Source organism: Heteronotia binoei, chromosome 2 (genome assembly GCF_032191835.1).
Source record: "Heteronotia binoei isolate CCM8104 ecotype False Entrance Well chromosome 2, APGP_CSIRO_Hbin_v1, whole genome shotgun sequence".
Taxonomy (NCBI): Eukaryota; Metazoa; Chordata; class Lepidosauria; order Squamata; family Gekkonidae; genus Heteronotia; species Heteronotia binoei.
The window spans coordinates 407,274-429,073 of NC_083224.1; the positions used below are offsets into that span (position 1 = coordinate 407,274).

The following is a 21,800-nucleotide window of genomic DNA, read 5'->3' on the forward strand; positions in this document are numbered from 1 at the left end:
CTGCAGCCTTCAAGGCAGGCAGGAGAACAGCAGTTAACCCTGAGGCAGGTCCCTCCCCTGAAGTGCCCCCCCAGGACTGCACAACCAGACAAAGGGTGTTTTGTGGCTGGCCCCAAGAGTCGAGCCGTCCTCCACAGCTACTGGAAAGCAATTTCCTCGCAGACCCACCCCACCAAGAGAATGGCTGCCCGACTAAAGGAAAACTTCCTAACTTTTATTAAAAAGGTCATAACAGTCAACTGAAATTGTGTACACAGACAACCCTCCCTCCCCACACCCCCTCTCCCCCCCCCAACTCCAGCTGGTGCAGATTCCACTCCTGTTGCAGTTGGCCTCAGGGCCTGGGGGGGCGCATGCCGGGCGGAGGGGGGCCTGGAGAGGACAAAGAGAAAAGACAGTCGTCAGGACAACCAGGAGGCTCAGCCAGAGCTAGGAGCAGGGCCTTGCTTCCACCTGCTCTCCCTCTCCAAAACATGTCTGTGGTGCAGCATGCAGTTTTCTGCCCACAGCTGGATCAGGCTGAGTGAGAACAACCAGTTCAGGACAGGAAGACACGTGAGCCTGAGTCTTCCCAGCATCCCTTGATGCCCACCTTTCCCCAGGAAACCAACCTCATCATCGACAAAAGCTCTCTGGAGAGAGAGACTCACCTCTCATGCCAGGGGGAGGCGGTCTCATGCCAGGGGGAGGCATGCCCATTGGTGAGCCTCGGCCAGGTGGCATGCCCATTGGTGGGCCCATGGGAGGTCTCATGCCGGGCGGGGGTCCCATCATTCCTGCACAAAAGAGGCAGAAGCTGCAAGGCTCCAAGGAAGGAATCACCCTGCAGCCCCCACGCTGCCCCGGAAGGGACCTCAGCGTAATCCTGCTTTGCACCACTTCTTCATCACAGTTTTCAGACGCTGCCATTTCATCATCAGTCCCACCGGCCCTAGGGAGGGGGAGAGCTCTCTTGCCACTTACCAGGAGGAGGGGTCCCCCTGCCCATGGGAGGGGGCGGGCCTCCACGGCCGGGTGCATACTGCGTAGGGGCTCCTGCAATGCTGGCAGTGGCAGCGGCTGCCGCTGCTGCAACCGTCCCTCGACTCTGAGGGGTCATCACCTGCAAAAGGAAAAGCAGCCAATAAGACCCCATCTGAGCCTGTGGCTCCTCCCCCTAGTGGCTAGGGAGCAGGTTGCCTCACGCTAGCTCAGGGGCCTCGACAACTGCTGGGCCTGGAAGCTCCCCCACCAACAAGACGTCTCTCCAGAGGCTGCCACAGCTATTTACCTGTTGGGATGGTCCCCCGACTCCACGGACAGGGCCGGCCAAACCAGCTGGTGCCTGAGGCATGGGGGCCCCAGCTGGCACTCCTCTCCCAGCCGCTCTGCCGACACCAGGTCCCCCTGCTGCACCTGCTAGTGGCACACGGGCAATGCCAGTCTGAAAAAAAAAACACAGAGCCCCCGAATAAGTCGAGCATCCTGGGAGTCTTTCAGCAAAGGCCTCACATTCTCTGCAACAAATTATGAGGCATCTGCTTCACTCACACACCCTGGGAGACCATGCCACCAACCCCACCCCTCACTAACTGGCTCGGACCTTCAGCAAAACAGCTTCCTTCCTTGCCAAACAAAAAAGCCTCGTCTCCCACAGGCGATCCCCATCTCCTGCTCTGAATACTTATTAATGTTCTCAGCAGCATATTTGCCTCCGTTTTTCAAGGGGAACCTCCTCCTCTTTTCCTGTGCTGGCTGCGATTCCCTACCCCGCCACCCGTAAAAAGCTCTTGCTATGCTGTGGCGACATCCCGTGCCACTCACTCACGTTTGCTCAATTTGTTTTCATTGTTCAGATCTTACTGGTTGTGAGCCGCCCTGAGCCTGCTTCGGCAGGGAGGGCGGGATATAAATCCAATAAACCTAAACTCTCCACTTTATTCCAGCCTCGTGTTTCTATGCAATTAAAAGCTGTAAAAAAATACGCGCAGGACAAAGCAACAATGTTTTAAAAATCACAATGTGTTTCTAATAAGTCACACTGCAAAATGGCAGGCTGACTGACCAAAGTAATTTATGGGAATTTTTAATATAGAAATCTCAATAATGCCTTTGCAAACTTTTTTTTTAAATGGTGAGAGGAGTAATAGGTGAAATGAAGAAAGCCTTGACACAAGAAAGAGCCATTCTGTTTTGCTTTACAAGGATTTCAAGACTTGAAACTAAATTCTGGAAATGGAAAGAACTGAGCAGCCTTCAATGAAATTGGGAAGCATCGACATTCCTCCTGTCAAAGAACACTCAACTGATGCTTTAGCACGGGGGAAGCCACACGTGGCTCTCAAAGCCCCCACCACTCCATTGGCTGGCAGCTTGGAGAATACATTCAAAGTTGCTTTCTTTCTACCACTCCCTCCCCCCAATCTTTTTTCCCTTCCTTCTTTGAAACATCTGATGTTCGTTCATGTCTTGCAGCTCTCAAACATCTGACTTTATTCTCTGTGGCTCTCCAGTTTGGCGACCCCTGCTTTAGCATATGAAGGTTTGTTAGCAATGCCCCAGGCTGCCCCTCCTCCCTGAGCCCCCTCTCCATACATCTTTAGGGGGTGGCCCTTCCACAGTCATGGACACCAGGTTCTCTCCTCGCAATAACACCAGGCCCAGGACACGCTTCTCCTCTCGTTCGGGCTGCTTGGAGTTCTTTGGCCTGGGAGAAAAGAGTGCCCCTCGGTCAGTGGGGTGGGGGTGGGGGGGTGGGAGAGGGGTGGGGGCGGGGTGGTCCTCCCCCCTCCCTCCCCCCCCGCTCACTTGATCTTGCGGAACTCGTCGCAGTCGCAGAGGATGAGGTTCATGTGCTTGTCGAAGGCCTTGAAGGGGGGTGGGGGCGGGGCGTGTGGTGGTGGGCGGGGCGTGGGGGTGAGTGGGAGGGGTAGGGGGCGGGGCGTGGGGTGAGTGGGAGGGGTAGGGGGCGGGGCGTGGGGTGGGGGGTAGGGGGCAGGGCGTGGGGCTAGGGGGCGGGGCGTGGGGGTCCCCCCTCCCTCCCCCCCCGCTCACTTGATCTTGCGGAACTCGTCGCAGAGGATGAGGTTCATGTGCTTGTCGAAGGCCTTGAAGGGGCGTGGGGGTGAGTGGGAGGGGGTAGGGGGCGGGGCGTGGGGTAGGGGGTGGGTGTGGGCGGGGCGTGGGGTGAGTGGGAGGGGGTAGGGGTGGGGCGTGGGGGTAGGGGGTGGGGCGTGGGGTGAGTGGGAGGGGGTAGGGGGCGGGGCGTGTGGTGGTGGGCGGGGCGTGGGGGTGAGTGGGAGGGGGTAGGGGCGGGGCGTGGGGTCCCCCCTCCCCCCCCCGCTCACTTGATCTTGCGGAACTCGTCGCAGTCGCAGAGGATGAGGTTCATGTGCTTGTCAAAGGCCTTGAAGGGGCGTGGGGGTGAGTGGGAGGGGGTAGGGGGCGGGGCGTGGGGTAGGGGGTGGGCGGGGCGTGGGGTGAGTGGGAGGGGGTAGGGGCGGGGCGTGGGGGTAGGGGTGAGTGGGAGGGGGTAGGGGGCGGGGCGTGTGGCGGTGGGCGGGGCGTGGGGGTGAGTGGGAGGGGGTGGGGGTGGGGCGTGGGGTCCCCCCTGCCTCCCCCCCCCCCGCTCACTTGATCTTGCGGAACTCGTCGCAGTCGCAGAGGATGAGGTTCATGTGCTTGTCGAAGGCCTTGAAGGGGGGTGGGGGCGGGGCGTGTGGTGGTGGGCGGGGCGTGGGGGTGAGTGGGAGGGGTAGGGGGCGGGGCGTGGGGTGGGGGGTAGGGGGCAGGGCGTGGGGCTAGGGGGCGGGGCGTGGGGGTCCCCCCTCCCTCCCCCCCCGCTCACTTGATCTTGCGGAACTCGTCGCAGTCGCAGAGGATGAGGTTCATGTGCTTGTCGAAGGCCTTGAAGGGGCGTGGGGGTGAGTGGGAGGGGGTAGGGGGCGGGGCGTGGGGTAGGGGGTGGGGTGGGCGGGGCGTGGGGTGAGTGGGAGGGGGTAGGGGTGGGGCGTGGGGGTAGGGGGTGGGGCGTGGGGTGAGTGGGAGGGGGTAGGGGGCGGGGCGTGTGGTGGTGGGCGGGGCGTGGGGGTGAGTGGGAGGGGGTAGGGGGTGGGGCGTGGGGGGCGGGGCGTGGGGTCCCCCCTCCCTCCCCCCCCCGCTCACTTGATCTTGCGGAACTTGTCGCAGTCGCAGAGGATGAGGTTCATGTGCTTGTTGAAGGCCTTGAAGGGGGTGGGGGCGGGGCGTGGGGGTGGTGGGCGGGGCGTGGGGGTGAGTGGGAGTAGGGGGCGGGGCGTGGGGGGCGTGTGGTGGTGGGCGGGGCGTGGGGCTAGGGGGCGGGGCGTGGGGTCCCCCCTCCCCCCCCCGCTCACTTGATCTTGCGGAACTCGTCGCAGTCGCAGAGGATGAGGTTCATGTGCTTGTCGAAGGCCTTGAAGGGGGGTGGGGGCGGGGCGTGGGGGGCGGGGCGTGTGGTGGTGGGCGGGGCGTGGGGGTGAGTGGGAGGGGGGTAGGGGCGGGGCGTGGGGTCCCCCCTCCCCCCCCCGCTCACTTGATCTTGCGGAACTCGTCGCAGTCGCAGAGGATGAGGTTCATGTGCTTGTCGAAGGCCTTGAAGGGGGGTGGGGGCGGGGCGTGGGGGGCGGGGCGTGTGGTGGTGGGCGGGGCGTGGGGGTGAGTGGGAGGGGGTAGGGGCGGGGCGTGGGGTCCCCCCTCCCCCCCCCCGCTCACTTGATCTTGCGGAACTCGTCGCAGTCGCAGAGGATGAGGTTCATGTGCTTGTCGAAGGCCTTGAAGGGGGGTGGGGGCGGGGCGTGGGGGGCGGGGCGTGTGGTGGTGGGCGGGGCGTGGGGGTGAGTGGGAGGGGGTAGGGGCGGGCGTGGGGTCCCCCCTCCCCCCCCCCGCTCACTTGATCTTGCGGAACTCGTCGCAGTCGCAGAGGATGAGGTTCATGTGCTTGTCGAAGGCCTTGAAGGGGGGTGGGGGCGGGGCGTGGGGGGCGGGGCGTGTGGTGGTGGGCGGGGCGTGGGGGTGAGTGGGAGGGGGTAGGGGCGGGGCGTGGGGTCCCCCCTCCCCCCCCCGCTCACTTGATCTTGCGGAACTCGTCGCAGTCGCAGAGGATGAGGTTCATGTGCTTGTCGAAGGCCTTGAAGGGGGGTGGGGGCGGGGCGTGGGGGGCGGGGCGTGTGGTGGTGGGCGGGGCGTGGGGGTGAGTGGGAGGGGGTAGGGGCGGGGCGTGGGGTCCCCCCTCCCTCCCCCCCCCGCTCACTTGATCTTGCGGAACTCGTCGCAGTCGCAGAGGATGAGGTTCATGTGCTTGTCGAAGGCCTTGAAGGGGCGTGGGGGTGAGTGGGAGGGGGTAGGGGGCGGGGCGTGGGGTAGGGGGTGGGGTGGGCGGGGCGTGGGGTGAGTGGGAGGGGGTAGGGGGTGGGGGTAGGGGGTGGGGCGTGGGGGTGAGTGGGAGGGGGTAGGGGGTAGGGGGCGGGGCGTGTGGTGGTGGGCGGGGCGTGGGGGTGAGTGGGAGGGGGTAGGGGTGGGGCGTGGGGGGCGGGGCGTGGGGTCCCCCCCTCCCTCCCCCCCCCCGCTCACTTGATCTTGCGGAACTCGTCGCAGTCGCAGAGGATGAGGTTCATGTGCTTGTCGAAGGCCTTGAAGGGGCGTGGGGGTGAGTGGGAGGGGGTAGGGGGCGGGGCGTGGGGTAGGGGGTGGGGTGGGCGGGGCGTGGGGTGAGTGGGAGGGGGTAGGGGTGGGGCGTGGGGGTAGGGGGTGGGGCGTGGGGTGAGTGGGAGGGGGTAGGGGGCGGGGCGTGTGGCGGTGGGCGGGGCGTGGGGGTGAGTGGGAGGGGGTAGGGGTGGGGCGTGGGGGGCGGGGCGTGGGGGTCCCCCCTCCCCTCCCCCCCCCCGCTCACTTGATCTTGCGGAACTCGTCGCAGTCGCAGAGGATGAGGTTCATGTGCTTGTCGAAGGCCTTGAAGGGGCGTGGGGGTGAGTGGGAGGGGGTAGGGGGCGGGGCGTGGGGTAGGGGGGTGGGGTGGGCGGGGCGTGGGGTGAGTGGGAGGGGGTAGGGGGCGGGCCGTGGGGGTAGGGGGTGGGGTGAGTGGGAGGGGGTAGGGGGCGGGGCGTGTGGTGGTGGGCGGGGCGTGGGGGTGAGTGGGAGGGGGTAGGGGGCGGGGCGTGGGGTAGGGGGTGGGGTGGGCGGGGCGTGGGGTGAGTGGGAGGGGGTAGGGGGCGGGGCGTGGGGGTAGGGGGCGGGGCGTGGGGGTGAGTGGGAGGGGGTAGGGGTGGGGCGTGGGGGTAGGGGGTGGGGCGTGGGGTGAGTGGGAGGGGGTAGGGGGCGGGGCGTGTGGTGGTGGGCGGGGCGTGGGGGTGAGTGGGAGGGGGTAGGGGGTGGGGCGTGGGGGGCGGGGCGTGGGGTCCCCCCTCCCTCCCCCCCCCGCTCACTTGATCTTGCGGAACTCGTCGCAGTCGCAGAGGATGAGGTTCATGTGCTTGTCGAAGGCCTTGAAGGGGGGTGGGGGCGGGGCGTGGGGGGCGGGGCGTGTGGTGGTGGGCGGGGCGTGGGGGTGAGTGGGAGGGGGTAGGGGCGGGGCGTGGGGTCCCCCCTCCCTCCCCCCCCCGCTCACTTGATCTTGCGGAACTCGTCGCAGTCGCAGAGGATGAGGTTCATGTGCTTGTCGAAGGCCTTGAAGGTGCCGATGAAGACGCGCCCGTCCTGCAGGATGCACCGCATGCGGTAGTCGATGTGCTGCAGCATCTTGCTGCTCTTGCCCACCGTCTGCCGGGCAGAGAGAGAGAGAGAGAGACAGGCCGCGTCAGGCAGGGAGGGGAGAAGGCCGCCCACCCCACCCCCCTGCCAGCCCTCCCTTCCCTTCCTCACCATGGTGGCGGCTTGGCGTGGCCTGGCCTGGGGCTTGGGGCTCGGGGCTGGGCCTTCCTTCCTTCCTTCCCTTCCCGCCTCGCCGCCGGGCCGAAGACGCGGTGTGGGACTGCGGCCGGAAGCGGAAGCTCCCGAGCAAGCTCTTCCGGGGGCGGCGGGGCGGAAGTGGTGCCAGCGGGAGGGCGGGGCTGGTTGCCCGGACGACTCGGTGAGCGGCGGCGGGTGAGCGAGTGGGCGGGTGGGGCGGTCTCCAGGGCAGCCGCTGCCCGGCGACGAAGGCGGGCCAATGGGAGCGGGGCAGCGCCTGAGCCTTTTCCTCCTCCTCCTCCCCCTCGGGGCCGAGCCCTTCCTTCCTCCCTTCCTTCGCCGCCCCGCTGCAGAGGACCCGCGGGGAGGGTGAGCGGGGGGGGTAGGGGAGGAGAGAGGGGGCAGCTGGGGGGAGGGGAGGGGTGGTGCCCCCACCTGCCGGGGGGGGGAGGCGTTTGGGGCCCCTCCGCCTGGGCCCGACTGCGCGGTGACATGACAGAGGTTTGCAAGACAATGCATGGGATGGAGAAGCTGGAGAAAGAGGTACTTTTCTCCCTTTCTCACAATACAAGAACTCGTGGGCATTCGATGAAATTGGTGAGCAATCGGGTTAAAACGGATAAAAGGAAGTACTTCTTCACCCAAGGGGTGATTAACACGTGGAATTCACTGCCACAGGAGGTGGTGGCGGCTACAAGCATAGTCAGCTTCTAGAGGGGATTGGATAAAAATATCCATCAGTGGCTATTAGCTGCAGCTTATCATTGGAACTCTCTGTCTGGGGCAGCGATGCTCTGTATTCTTGGTGCTTGGGAGGGGGGCACAGTGGCAGGGCTTCTAGCGTTCTGGCCCCACTGATGGACCTCCTGATGGCACTTGGGTTTTTTGCCCCCTGTGTGACACAGAGTGTTGGATGAGCCATTGGCCTGATCCATCAGGGCTTCTCTTATGTTCTTATGGGGGGACTGGCTGGCCCCATGTGAGAAGGGAGAAGACTGCACTGCATGCACACACACACCCATCTGACCCAGCAGGGCTGTTCTGATGTTCTTCTCAGGGGAAGGCCTCGGCCTCTCTGCCCAGATGTTGGCCCCCCAGAGGAACTGGTTAGCCACTTTGTGAGGCAGGAGGCTGGACTAGATGGACCCTCACTGGTCAGATCCAGCAGGGCTCTTTTGATGTTCTTCTCAGGGGAAGGCTTCAGCCTGTCCTATTTTTTGCCCTCCAGAGGAACTGGTTGGCCACTGTGTGAGACTGGATGCTGGACTAGATGGCCCTCACTGGTCTGACCCAGCAGGGCTCTTCTGATGCTCTTCTCAGGGGAAGGCTTTGGCCTCTGTGTCCTGTTGCTGGCCCTCCAGAGGAACTGGCTGGCCTTGTGTGAGACAGGATGCTGGACTAAGTGGACCTCTTACTTTGTTTTGTTACAACTGAGCTTTTGCTGGTTACTTCCATAACCATGGTTAATATCCTTCTTTTGCTGTTGACTTGGGTTGGATTTGCTATTAGTATGGTGTGCATTGCTTTGAACTTTCTGAATTTGGGGGAAAGGCAAGGGCTGTGTGTGTTTGTGTGAGGAGGGATGGTAGCTCAGTGGTAGAGCATCTTTTTGGTAAGCAGAAAATCCCAGGTTTCATCCCCAGCATCTCCAGCTAAAAAGGGTCCAGGCAAATAGGTGTGAAAAACCTCAGCTGGAGACCCTGGAGAGCCGCTGCCAGTCTGAGTAGACAGTATTGACTTTGATGGACCCAGGGGGGTCTGATTCAGTAGAAGGCAGCTTCACATGTCCATATCTTCATATGTATGACGCGTTGTCATGTCATTTCTATCTTACTGAGAATTCAATATTTTGTAGCATGATTGTCTTTTCCAGTGACTCTTGTGTTCTCACAGTGGGACCAAAGTACAAAGCCTCAGTTTACTCATCTTTGCTCCCTAGGGAGAATTGAAGTTTGGTCTGTTCTAGGACCCACTTATTTGTCTTTATGGCAGTTCATGGTATTCATAAAACTCTTATCCAACAACACTTTCAAGGGAATCCATTTCTTCCTGTGAACTTTCTTCATTGTCCAACTTTCACACCCTTTAATAATAACGGGGAATACCAAAGCGTGAAATAACTTGATCTTGGTTGCCAGTTACATCTCCTTGCACTTAGAATCTTTTCTCGCTCCTTCACAGCTCCCCTCCCCAGTCAATGTTCCCTCTAAGCTGCAGAGTCTGGTGAGCAAAAATTCTACTTTGTGAGCTACCGGCATTAAAGTTGGGAGCTGCTGCATAAATTAGTGGGTTCTGGGCTCATCCTTCCTGAGTTAAGACAAAAATGTGTGATCTGGAGGTTAAAAATCTGTGAGCTAGCTCACACGAACTCAGCTTAGAGGAGACATTGCTCCAGTCTGAGTTTCCATGGTTTCTTAGCTGCCCTTTCCCTTTTGGTTGATGATGGAGCCAAGGAACAGAAGATCCTGACCGTTCCAGTCTCTTCACTGCCAGCCGGAAAGTCTTGCAACCCCCCAGTAGCCACTACTCTTTGTCTGCTTGGCGTTCAGAGTGTCCCCCTGCTTGTGGCCCCAGATTTCTGCCTCCACCTTCACCAGGAGTTCGCTTCAGGTCTTCGCTGTCTTCTGGCAGGAATGTGGAGTCAGCTGCATATCTCATATGAACATATGAAGCTGCCTTATACTGAATCAGACCCTCGGTCCATCAAAGTCAGTATTGTCTTCTCAGACTGGCAGCGGCTCTCCAGGGTCTCAAGCTGAGGTTTTTCACACCTACTTGCCTGGACCTTTTTTGGAGATGCCGGGGATTGAACCTGGGACCATCCTGCTTCCCAAGCAGATGCTCTACCACTGAGCCACGTACTCCCCTATCGCAAATTGTTCCTATACTCCCACCAGTTTTCACTCCACCTTCTTCTGTATTTAATCCAGGTTTCTTTATCGTATATATATATAAATACGGAGCAGAGGTCCATCAGTGGCTATTAGCCACAGTGTGTGTATGTGTGTGTGTGGTATATAAAAATTTTTTGCCACTGTGTGACACAGAGTGTTGGACTGGATGGGCCATTGGCCTTATCCAACAGGGCTTCTCTTATGTTCTTATGTGACACAGAGTGTTGGACTGGAGGGGCCACTGGCCTGATCCAACCGGGCTTCTCTTATGTTCTTATGTGACACAGGGTGTTGGAACGGAGGGGCCATTGGCCTGATCCAACCGGGGCTTCTCTTATGTTCTTATGTGACACAGGGTGTTGTACTGGAGGGGCCACTGGCCTGATCCAACAGGGGCTTCTCTTATGTTCTAATGTGACACAGAGTGTTGGACTGAGGGGCCACTGGCCTGATCCAACAGGGCTTCTCTTATGTTCTAATGTGACACAGAGTGTTGGACTGGAGGGGCCACTGGCCTGATCCAACATGGCTTCTCTTATGTTCTTATGTGACCCAGAGTGTTGGAACGGAGGGGCCACTGGCCTGATCCAACAGGGCTTCTCTATGTTCTTATGTGACACAGAGTGTTGGACTGGATGGGCCACTGGCCTGATCCAACAGGGCTTCTCTTATGTTCTCATGTGACACAGAGTGTTGGACTGGAGGGGCCACTGGCCTGATCCAACATGGCTTCTCTTATGTTCTTATGTGACCCAGAGTGTTGACTGGAGGGGCCACGTGGCCTGATCCAACCGGGTTTCTCTTATGTTCTTATGTGACACAGAGTGTTGGAACGGAGGGGCCACTGGCCTGATCCAACCGGGCTTCTCTTATGTTCTTATGTGACACAGAGTGTTGGACTGGAGGGGCCACTGGCCTGATCCAACAGGGCTTCTCTTATGTTCTAATGTGACACAGAGTGTTGGACTGGAGGGGCACTGGCCTGATCCAACATGGCTTCTCTTATGTTCTTATGTGACCCAGAGTGTTGGAACGGAGGGGCCACTGGCCTGATCCAACATGGCTTCTCTTATGTTCTTATGAGACACAGAGTGTTGCTACTGAGGGGGCCATTGGCCTGATCCAACAGGGCTTCTCTTATGTTCTAATGTGACACAGAGTGTTGGACTGGAGGGGCCACTGGCCTGATCCAACATGGCTTCTCTTATGTTCTTATGTGACCCAGAGTGTTGGAACGGAGGGGCCACTGGCCTGATCCAACATGGCTTCTCTTATGTTCTTATGTGACACAGAGTGTTGGACTGGAGGGGCCACTGGCCTGATCCAATGGCCCCTCCAGCTCAACACTCTGTGTCACACAGTGGCCAAAAAACCCAAGTGTCATCAGGAGGTCCCCAGTGGGACTAGAAGCCCTTCCACTGTGCCCCCACCCCCAGCACAAGAATACAGAGCATCACTGCCCCAGACATAAGAACATAAGAGAAGCCCTGTTGGATCAGGCCAATGGCCCATCCAGTCCAACACTTTGTGTCACAGAAGAACATAAGAGAAGCCATGTTGAATCAGGCCAGTGGCCCCTCCAGTCCAACACTCTGTGTCACAGAAGAACATAAGAGAAGCCATGTTGAATCAGGCCAATGGCCCATCCAGTCCAACACTCTGTGTCACATAAGAACATAAGAGAAGCCCTGCTGGATCAGGCCAATGGCCCCTCCAGTGCAACACTCTGTGTCTCATAAGAACATAAGAGAAGCCATGTTGGATCAGACCAATGGCCCCTCCAGTCCAACACTCTGTGTCACAGAAGAACATAAAAGAAAGCCATGTATGGATCAGGCCAATGGCCCCTCCAGCTCAACACTCTGTGTCACACAGTGGCCAAAAAACCCAAGTGTCATCAGGAGGTCCCCAGTGGGAACTAGAAGCCCTTCCACTGTGCCCCCACCCCCAGCACAAGAATACAGAGCATCACTGCCCCAGACATAAGAACATAAGAGAAGCCCTGTTGGATCAGGCCAATGGCCCATCCAGTCCAACACTTTTGTGTCACAGAAGAACATAAGAGAAGCCATGTTGAATCAGGCCAGTGGCCCCTCCAGTCCAACACTCTGTGTCACAGAAGAACATAAGAGAAGCCATGTTGAATCAGGCCAATGGCCCATCCAGTCCAACACTCTGTGTCACATAAGAACATAAGAGAAGCCCTGCTGGATCAGGCCAATGGCCCCTCCAGTGCAACACTCTGTGTCTCATAAGAACATAAGAGAAGCCATGTTGGATCAGACCAATGGCCCCTCCAGTCCAACACTCTGTGTCACAGAAGAACATAAAAGAAGCCATGTTGGATCAGGCCAGTGGCCCCTCCAGTCCAACACTCTGTGTCACATAAGAACATAAGAGAAGCCGTGTTGGATCAGGCCAATGGCCCCTCCAGTGCAACACTCTGTGTCTCATAAGAACATAAGAGAAGCCATGTTGGATCAGGCCAATGGCCCCTCCAGTCCAACACTCTGTGTCACAGAAGAACATAAGAGAAGCCATGTTGGATCAGGCCAGTGGCCCCTCCAGCTCAACACTCTGTGTCACAGTGGCCACAAAATCCAGGCACCATCAGGAGGTCCACCAGTGGGGCCAGGACTCAAGGAGGGACTTGGGGGAGTTGGAACGTCAGTTAGCTCGGGCTGTTCTCTGGTGGTACCTGCAGCTCTCAGCCTCTTGCCAGACTGGACCAGCACCAGCACAAGTCCTTATGGGCCTGGGTTCTTCTGTGCCTGCTCAGCAGTGCCCTGCTTCAGGCTGCCCGGCTGGACTGGCCTTTCTCTCTTGCTAGGTGTGGGAGGCTGCTGCCTGTCTCCCTCCCCTCTCGGAGGAGCTGAAGCTCTGGAGAGATGCGCCCCCTCGGACATCGTGAAGGTGGCTGTGAGTGGCCAGGAGCCAACGCCCAGTTACTGGAGATGGACCAGGTGGGGGCCGGGTTTGGAGGAGGAGCAGCGGGGCCAGGTGGTGCCAGGCTGGGCCTTTGGGGGGGGGACTCTGGGGCTGGCCGGGCAGGGGCCAGATCTACGTGTTTTTGAGGGGGTGCAAAATTAAAAAATGACACCCCTTTTGGGCCATTCTGTCTTACGGTCCCATAGAATACAACGGACTCCATGTCCAATTTGGCGCCCCCTCTGCCCCCCTAGATCCGGCCCTGGTGGGGGGGCTCTCCTCTCAGGTGCTCTCTCTCCCCCCCCTCAGAAGCGGCCCCTGGCGTCCATCATCAAAGAAGTGTGTGACGGGTGAGTCGGGGGGGGGGGGAGGCAGCACAGCCTGTTGGGAGGGGGCTTCGTTGGGGCACAGCTTGGCCTCCTGCTGATGGTCTCCTCTGCTCTTCCCCCTTCAGCTGGTCGCTGCCCAACCCTGAGTTCTACAACACTGCGCTACGCTGATGGGCCCCAGCTGTACATAACGGAGCAGGTGAGGGGGCAGCGAGGAGTCCTGGGGCCGGGGCCAGCCCCTCTCTCCAGCTGCAGCTGTATCTCCCTCCCCCCTGGGCCTGGCCGTGCTGAAGAGCACCCAGCCTTGCCTGCCCCGTAGGTGCCTCCTGCTTTCTGCCTGAGAAGGGCCACCACCAAGGCGGCAGCAGTTTCGAGTGCCTCTTGTGTCTCTCCCCTTCCAGACTCGTGGTGACCTTAAGAGCGGAGGACCATCCTGCAGCTGGCCGTTTCCCCGGTATGGCTGGGCTGGGTGGGTTGGCCGGGTCTTCCTGCCCCCCGGGCCCTACTGGCTGGGTGGGGTGGGAGGCGAGGTGTCGCAAAGTGACTGGCCATGTGTGTCCCTGCTTCTTCCCAGTCTCCCAGTCTCAGGCTTCCCGCTCTGGCTCCTGGGCTGGGCTGGCCAGGGCTTCCTGCCCCCGGGCCCTGCTGGCTGGGTGGGGAGGGGAGGGGCCGCAAGTGACTGGCCGTGTGTGTCCCTGCTTCTTCCCAGTCTCGAGCTGCCGCCAGCTGGTGGATCGGATCCAGTCGCACAGCATGGAGGCTCGGCTGGAGGCCATGAAGGAGCTGGCCAAGCTCTCTGCAGACGTCACCTTTGCCACCGAGTTCATCAACATGGACGGCATTGTGGTGCTGACCCACCTGGTGGAGAGCGGCACCAAGCTCCTGTCCCAGTAAGTGCCTGCCTGCGGGGAGAGGGGGCCTTTCTCCACCCTTGGGGGCTCCTCGGCCTTCTCTTCAGTGGGGCTTCTAGAAGCTGGGCTTGAGGGGGACACATGCTGGATTTGGTCCAGACAGCCTGGGCATGAAGATGATTAGGAAGGCAGAGAGACTTCGGGGAGGGGGGGGGTCCTATACCAGTGCTCCCTCTAAGCTGTGGAGTCTTGTGAACAAACGTTCTGCTCTGTGAGCTGCTGGCATTACGTTTGTGAGCTCCTGCATAGATTAGTTTGCTCTGGGGCCATTTTTCTTGAGCTAAGACAAAAATGTGTGAGCTGGAGGCTAAAAAAACGGTGCGCTAGCTCGCACTAACTCAGCTTAAAGGGAACACTGGTCTAGACCCACCATTATGAGGTTTACATGTACCTTAGGGATGACTGTTAGACCATTCAAGCGTTAGGTGCCACAAGGCATCCCCTCCCCTCAGTGCTCAGTCACAGCAGCCCCTTCAAACAGCGGCAAGCAGTTCTCCGCAGGTGAAGCAGACTCCTCGCCCTTGAAGCGTCTGGCACAGGGTGGTCATGGATACGTGATGGTTGCAGTACGGAATGCCAAAGGGAGTGTGCGTGCAGAAGCTGGGAGGTTACTACTGGGCAAGGCGGAGGTTCAAAGCGAAAAGGTTACAACATGCAGCATAGCAAGAACCCGTCTGGACAGCCAGCATCTCTCCCAGCCTTTGGTGAGCTCCATGTCCGCCCACCTCTTCCTCCAGGCACCTCTGGAGGGGGTTGGACGAGATGACCCTAGAGGTCCTTTCCAGCTCTAGGATTCTACAACAGGGTTAGACGAAGGGAAGGCTCAGCATCAGCAAGCAGGTCTCCTGACGCCTCAGTCGTGCTTCTATCCATGTTGAGGAGGTTCAATAAATGTGCCGTTTCCTGGCCAGGAAGTCACTTGGGGGTGTGTGGCGAGGATGGGGACTGGATGAGAGAACGACCAGAGGGGAGTCACCGGGAAGGGGGGAGACCCATCTGTCACTTCACCCTGCCAGTCTCTGCCTCCACCTTTCCCAAAGGCTGACTCGGATGGGCAGGGCGCTGCATGCCGCACCATGTGCTGAGGGGGGGGGGGAGCGGAGCCCCTGAGCAGCCCCCTCCCTCCCATCTCAGGCCTTGCCTGGCTCAGAAATGGACCCTCCAAGCAGGGGAGGGAGCCCCGCCCTGTGCTCTCCCCCTGCCGGGCCGCCTGGCAAGAGGTGGTTTGGCTCCTGCGTTTCCCTGCAGCTACAGCGAGATGCTGGCGTTCACCCTGACTGCCTTCCTGGCGCTCATGGATCACGGCATTGTGTCCTGGGACATGGTCTCCATCACCTTCATCAAGCAGGTAGGGTCCGCGCAGACAAGGGGATCCGCTCCTTCCTTCCCCCCGTGGAGGCAGCAGGCCTCGCTCTGGCTGGAGGCGGGACAGGGGGCTCCGCCTCTGAGCGGCTGCCATGAGTAGGGGGGTCGGATGGGGACAGGCCGGGGACGAGGGTCCGACTGTGCTTCAGGCTGCCCTCAAGCAGCCGTTTCCTTCCCTCCGGAAGATCGCTGGGTATGTGAGCCAGCCCACGGTGGACGTCTCCATCCTGCAGCGCTCCTTGGCCATCCTGGAGAGCATGGTGCTGAACAGCCACAGCCTGTACCAGAAGGTGGCCGAAGAGACCACGGTGGGGCAGCTCCTCTCTCACTTGCAGGTGTGAGTGTCCTGGGCCGCAGGGCAGGGCTCCTCGCCATCATCCCAGCACACGTGAGGAGAGAGGGGGGGCTGCCCCCCCAGGCCCACAGACGCCTGCACAGCTCCTCCTCCTGCTGAGCAGACGGACTCCTCGGGAGTGTCCCCTTGCTGGGGGCACATGGGGCAGGCGTTCTGCCGCTGAGCCATGGGCCCTCCTTGCAGGGCAGCGTGGGCACAGAAGAAGGGCCGAGAGATCCCTGTGCCCCCACGCTTCCAGAAGCAGAGAAGGGAGCCATTCTGGAGGCTGGGAGGAGGCAGCTTCTCACCCCCCGCCCTGCCATTTCTCACCCCAACAGCTCAAACCAGGAGATCCAGACCTATGCCATCGCCTTGATCAACGCCCTCTTCCTGAAGGCGCCGGAGGACAAGAGGCAGGTTGGTGCCCCCAGCAGGCGGCCTGGCTGGGACGGGAGGTGGGGGGTGGCGCCTGTGCGGCTGGCGTGGCTTCTGAACCCCCCCCCCCAGTCCTCTTGGGCCCCTTGAGAGCACCCTGCCTGCCCTGCCCTGGTCTTGGAGGGGCCGTGTGTTAATTCCACCCGCTTCTCTTTGTGCCTCTCTGCTTCCGGTCAGCAGGACCCGCTTCTTAACCCACTAGACCTGCCCTGCACTGTAAGTAATGCCTGTCCTGGGGGAGGGAGGCTCCTCCCCTCTTGCCACACTTTCCTTGTGAGGCTCGGTTGGCAGTTCTGCTCCCCACGAGCGCTTGAGGGACGCAAGGCTTCCTTCCTCTGCTCTCGGCCTCTGCCTCCTCTCAGGGCCCACTTTCCCCCCAGGCAGCATCTGGGGGCAGGAAAAAGAGGGGCTGGGGGTCATTACCGGCTGGGGCGATCAATGGGGGGGTGGGATTTGCAGAACTGCCTGGCTGGGGAGGGGGGAGCTTTGGTGCTAAAGATGGGGCCCCGCCCACTGGCGAGCACGCTGCTGCCCTCCCTGCTGCTGCCGCTGCTCCTCCTGCAGGTGCAGAATCCGCCTGGCCTGGCTTGCCTGCTCCTGAGCAGTGGGTGGGCCTCTCCTGCCTCTCCTCTCGCACCCAGGGAGCCCCCCCCTCCCAGGCCAGGCTGTCAGCCCCGGAGAGAAGGCGCAAAGGCGCCAGTTATGTCGCCTCCTCTGGCCGGGGCTGGAACCGTGGCCCAAAAGAGGAAGGTGTCCGGATGAAGCCTGGAGCCCCCCGCCTCTGAGGCTGTGGCTCTTCTCCCTTCCCCTGAGGGCTCTTCTCCCTTCCCCTGAGGGCTCTTCCCCCTTCCCCCGAGGGCTCTTTCAGGGGGTGTTAGAGGCGAGGAATTTGTATTTCCCTTGCCTGTTTTGGCCAAGGTGGGCCAAGATTGGATCTCTCTCCCTCTCTCTTCCCCCCCCCTTTTCCCTGCCCTCCTCTCCTCCGTTTCCCAACTTGCTCCCGGCAGGAGATGGCCAACGCCTCTGCCCAGAAGCACCTGCGCTCCATCATCTTGACCGTAAGTCCCAGCTTGTCAGTTGCATTTCCCACGGAGAGCAAGTTCAGTGGGCCTTGCTTCCACCACCTCGGGGATCCTCAGCCCAGCCCTGTGCATTGCTCAGCCTGACTCTTCCCCAGGCTGCTGCCCTCCACGTGTGAGGTGGGGGCCCTGAGGGAGGGGTTTCTGGTCCTCCCAAGAGCTCTTGCCCTAGCAGGCCTGCTCCCCGTGCTCCCGTCCTCCTGCTTCCTCATTTCCCCTTCCTTAAACACGCAGCACATCATCCGAGGAAACCGCCCAATCAAAACGGAGATGGCGCATCAGCTGTATGTGCTTCAAGTCCTGACCTTTAACCTCCTGGAAGAGCGCATGATGACCAAGATGGACCCCAACGATCAGGTGACTGCCGATGCGGGGGGGGGAGGGGCTGGGCTCCGCTTGCCCCCTCCCCCGTCCTCCTGCTGCCCTCTCACTGCCCCTCCCTGCCAGGCCCAAAGGGACATCATCTTTGAGCTGCGGAGGATCGCCTTCGATGCGGAGGCCGAGAGCAGCAGCCTCTCCGGGGGCGGGGCGGAGAAGCGCAGAGCCATGTACACCAAGGACTACAAGATGCTGGGCTTCACGGTAGGCCCCCCCCCCCCCCGTGACTCAGCCGGCCGGGAGGCCTCTTGGGCGCCTGCGTTGCTGCCTGGGGGCATGAGGCACCCAACCTGAGGGCTCCTCGGCTGTTGTGATCCGCGTGCCTTTTCTCGTGCACAGAACCACATCAACCCTGCGTTGGACTTCATGCAGACTCCACCGGGGATGCTGGCCTTGGACAACATGCTGTATCTGGCCAAGCACCACCAGGACACCTACGTCCGGGTAAGGAGGGCGGGAGGAGGGGCTCCAGGCAGGGACCTCCCCGGGGCTTCTGCGCCAGCCGCCCCTTCCCTTCTCCTCTGCCTGGCAGATCGTCCTCGAGAACAGCAGCCGGGAAGACAAGCACGAGTGTCCCTTCGGGCGCAGCGCCATCGAGCTCACCCAGATGCTGTGTGAGATCCTGCAGGTCGGAGAACTCCGTGAGTCACGGGGACGCGTGGGGAGATTGTGCCCCATGTGGAAACCCCGAGCAGCCAAGTCAGGCTGTGGCTCCCTGTGGCTGGCGGGGATCTTCTGAGAGATGGGCTTCCCTTAGGAGGACAGCTTGGACTGCCAGCTCCATTCCTTTGTCTTGCAAGCATGTGCTTCGTGACCCTTTGCCGTTTGGGCAAGACCTCCTGGGCGTTGACTCAGAGCCACACTGGCATCGCTCCGGATTGTGGCCCATGCTTTATGGGAGGGAGACTGGCCCTCCTGACCATCCTCTTGGGGTCATGGGAGCCGCCTGGAGTACTAGACAGACACATGGGGTGGGGGCCCCCTTTCCCCATCCTCCCTGCAGCCCACCAGATCCAACTCGGCCGCTTCCTCTCTCCCCAAGCCAACGAGGGCCGGAACGACTTCCACCCCATGTTCTTCACTCACGACCGCGCCTTTGAGGAGCTCTTTGCCATCTGCATCCAGCTGCTGAACAAGACCTGGAAGGAGATGAGGGCCACGGCCGAGGACTTCAATAAGGTGGGGCCCCTCCCTCCTTCCCGGCTTTGGAGGCGGTGGGTCCCTGCCCTCCCCCCGGCCAGTGACTCTCCCCCCTCGCTGGCCCCCCAGGTGCTGCAGGTGGTGCGGGAGCAGATCACGCGGGCGCTGCCCTCCAAGCCCAGCTCCCTGGACCAGCTCAAGAGCAAACTGCGCAGCCTCAGCTACTCGGAGATCCTGCGCCTGCGCCAGTCGGAGCGGATGAGCCAGGACGACTTCCAGGCCCCGCCCATCCTGTGAGTGAGTGTGCCCCCCTCCCCCCTCGCTCCCCACCCCCGCAGCCCTCTCACCCCAGTGCCTCCCCCGCCCAGGGAGCTGCGGGAGAAGATCCAGCCCGAGATCCTGGAGCTCATTCGGCAGCAGCGCCTCAACCGCCTCTGCGAAGGGAGCAGCTTCCGCAAGGTCGGCAATCGGAGGAGGCCAGGTGAGCGGAGGGCGGATGGGGGGGGCAGCAGGGGCCCCAGCTGGGGAAGTGAGCCCGTCACCACGTGCGGCGTGTCTTGCAGAGCGCTTCTGGTACTGCCGTCTGGCCCTCAACCACAAGATGCTGCACTACGGAGACCTGGAGGACAACAACGCCCAGGGAGAAGTGACCTTGGAGTCCCTGCAGGAGAAGAGTAGGTGTCAGGGGTGGGGGGGGGGGGCTGTGGCTGCCCATCTCAGGTGCCCTTGTGAAGGCTGCTTCCCTTGGCCTGCCCAGCCCAGGGTGCATCTCTTCTCCCTTCCTTCCTAGTCCCTGTGGCAGACATCAAGGCCGTTGTCACCGGGAAGGACTGTCCTCACATGAAAGAGAAGGGAGCCCTGAAGCAGAACAAGGTACCTGCCGAGAACTACCCGGCCCCTGGCTGGGGCTGCCCTCTGGGCTCCCTTCCTCCTGCTGGGGCCCGGCTAGACACTGCCTCCTCCTGGCTTGGCTTGACCCGGACCCTTCTTCTCCTCCCCCCAGGAGGCCCTGGAGCTGGCCTTCTCCATCCTCTACGACCCTGACGAGACCCTCAACTTCATTGCGCCCAACAAATATGAGGTGAAAGAGGAAGGAGGGAGGGGAGGGGGCCTCTTCTCCTTGCCTGCACTTCCCTCCCCCTCGGGCCGCTGGAGCTCTCTCTCGGCTCATGCTGCCTCCCCGGCTGAGGCTGAGCTCTTCAGAGTGGAACCAGAATGCTGCTGCTGCTGCTGCTAGACCTGGGACTGGGCCAGAGACAAGCAGCTGACCGGGGCATCGCCGCCTGGAGTTTCCTTTCTGAGTCTCTGTGCCTGGCCTGGCGGGAAATGTGCTGTCCAGTCCCAGCCGACTTACAGCAATCCCTCCTCCCGCCCCCCTTCGGCAGCTGCCCTGTGTGGGTTCCGAGATTGGGCAAGATCAGGCTCCCCCCCCCCCACACCTTCTCTCCAGCCCCTCAGGAACCAGGTGACCAATCAGGAGCAGCAAAGAACCGGCCTGGGGGCCTCCAGCCAAAAAGGAGAGATGACAACACAAATTCCTCAGGGCTGGTTGTCCTGCCCACTCTCGCAAGGAGATTTATTTCTTATTTTATTTGTTTGCAGAATGTAGGCGCTGCCCTTCTGCCCCCAAGGCAGCAAGTAGATGAAAACCACACATCATAAAAAACATAAAAATCATTTAAACCAAACAGAAACGTCTCATTAAAACATTTACAAGCAAACTAAAACACACATCTAGTAACCCCTCTCCAAGCCGTGGAGTCTTTAAGCAAAAGTTTGAGTGGCGTTCAAGTTCTGAGCTAGTGCATCAGTTACTTTGCTTTGGGGCCATATTTTCCTGAGCTAAGGCAAAAATGTGTGAGCCAGAGGCCAAAACACTGAGGTAGCTCACCCTAACTCAGCTTAGAGGGAGCATTGCTAGTAACAGAAGCCCAACAGTGGAAATCCTGAGCGGGAAAGAGGGTTGAGGGGGAGAGCAGCAGCTGAAACGAAGGCATTTCCATCTGTTGGCAGAAGGGGGCAGCAGGCACAACTTCCTGGGTGACGCCATGACCCTCTCCCAGGTTGCCATGCCCCTAGTCTCAGAAGGGTAGGGCAAGCTGTGCCTGGAAGGAGGAGAAAGGCCCATGCCGCCACCCGCTCGCTCCCTCCCTCCCGGCTGCAGCCGCAGCCCCTTGTGGAGGGCAGTTCCCCCTCCACTGACCCCCGTGACAGCAGCTGAGGGAGGCAGACCACTGAGGGACGAGCTCACCCCAACCCCAGGGCAGGAGAGAGTCTTGAAGCCAGCCTGTGCCCTCTGGCATGCCTGTCCTTGCCCTTGGCGGTGTGGCCAGGGGGGAGGGCGAGTGGCCGGCATCCTTCCCCGCTGGGGTGCCCCAAGACCTCACCTGCCCTTCCTCCCCTCCCCCCCAGTACTGCATCTGGATGGATGGGCTGAACGCCCTGCTGGGGAAGGACATGGCCAGTGAGCTGACCAAGAGCGACTTGGACACCTTGCTGAGCATGGAGATGAAGCTGCGCCTGCTGGACCTGGAGAACATCCACATCCCCGAGGTGCCTCCCCCCGTCCCCAAGGAGCCCAGCAGCTACGACTTTGTCTACCACTACGGCTGAGGCCTCCCTCGGCCACCCCGGCACGCATGCGCTGGCTGCCTCCTCCGCCTCTGGGCCCCTCCACGGTGGGCGGGAGGGAGGGAGGGGGGGCCCTTGTGCTTCAGCAGCCTCTGGCCCCCAGCGGAAGGACAAGAGAGGGCGGCTTGGCTTCCGCCTTGGCTTGAGCCTCTGCAGCTTCTTGGGGTGGCACTGGCTGGAGCAGGGTGCTGCAGGCCGGACCTGGCACCTTCTCCCCCGCCAATGTGCACATTAAAGGCTCTTTCCTTTCCAGTGGTTCTGCCTCTTCTTGTTCTGAAGCGGGCTTCCTGGAGGCTCCACCCACCTCACTGCAGTGGGCGGGGCTTGTTCCTGCTGCGGAGGGCCTGGCGGGACACTTGAGTGATGCTGCTGCCCCCAGAGAGCGGCTGTGTGAGGCTGCAGGAACAGCGCAGAGCAGGAAGGAGGGGGCAGCGGCCTCGCTCTGTGTGTGTGTGTGTGTGTGCGCGTGTGTGTGTGCGTGTGTGTGCGCTCTC

General features: G+C 61.0%; 2 protein-coding genes across 2 annotated transcripts in view; one reads left to right on the forward strand and one right to left on the reverse strand.

Annotated features, from left to right (window-relative positions):
- ELMO2 (engulfment and cell motility 2) overlaps positions 1-21,292 on the forward strand; it is a 48,127-nt gene extending 26,835 nt beyond the window's left edge. The window contains exons 2-10 of the mRNA XM_060263762.1: positions 17,875-17,979; positions 18,068-18,176; positions 18,578-18,714; positions 18,805-18,968; positions 19,044-19,156; positions 19,239-19,349; positions 19,466-19,548; positions 19,679-19,756; positions 21,088-21,292. Coding sequence (XP_060119745.1) covers positions 17,902-17,979; positions 18,068-18,176; positions 18,578-18,714; positions 18,805-18,968; positions 19,044-19,156; positions 19,239-19,349; positions 19,466-19,548; positions 19,679-19,756; positions 21,088-21,288 — 1,074 coding nt within the window. The 5' untranslated portion in view covers positions 17,875-17,901 and the 3' untranslated portion in view covers positions 21,289-21,292. The remainder of the gene's footprint in view (positions 1-17,874; positions 17,980-18,067; positions 18,177-18,577; positions 18,715-18,804; positions 18,969-19,043; positions 19,157-19,238; positions 19,350-19,465; positions 19,549-19,678; positions 19,757-21,087) is intronic.
- LOC132590816 (small nuclear ribonucleoprotein-associated protein B') lies at positions 194-6,770 on the reverse strand. The gene is made up of 6 exons (XM_060263751.1): positions 6,602-6,770; positions 2,575-2,686; positions 1,271-1,423; positions 964-1,102; positions 651-776; positions 194-372 (listed from the first exon to the last, which is right to left on the reverse strand). The coding sequence occupies exons 1-6, from the start codon at positions 6,730-6,732 to the stop codon at positions 335-337; spliced, it is 699 nt and encodes a 232-aa protein (XP_060119734.1). The 5' UTR covers positions 6,733-6,770; the 3' UTR covers positions 194-334.
- Positions 21,293-21,800: the final 508 nt, after the last annotated feature.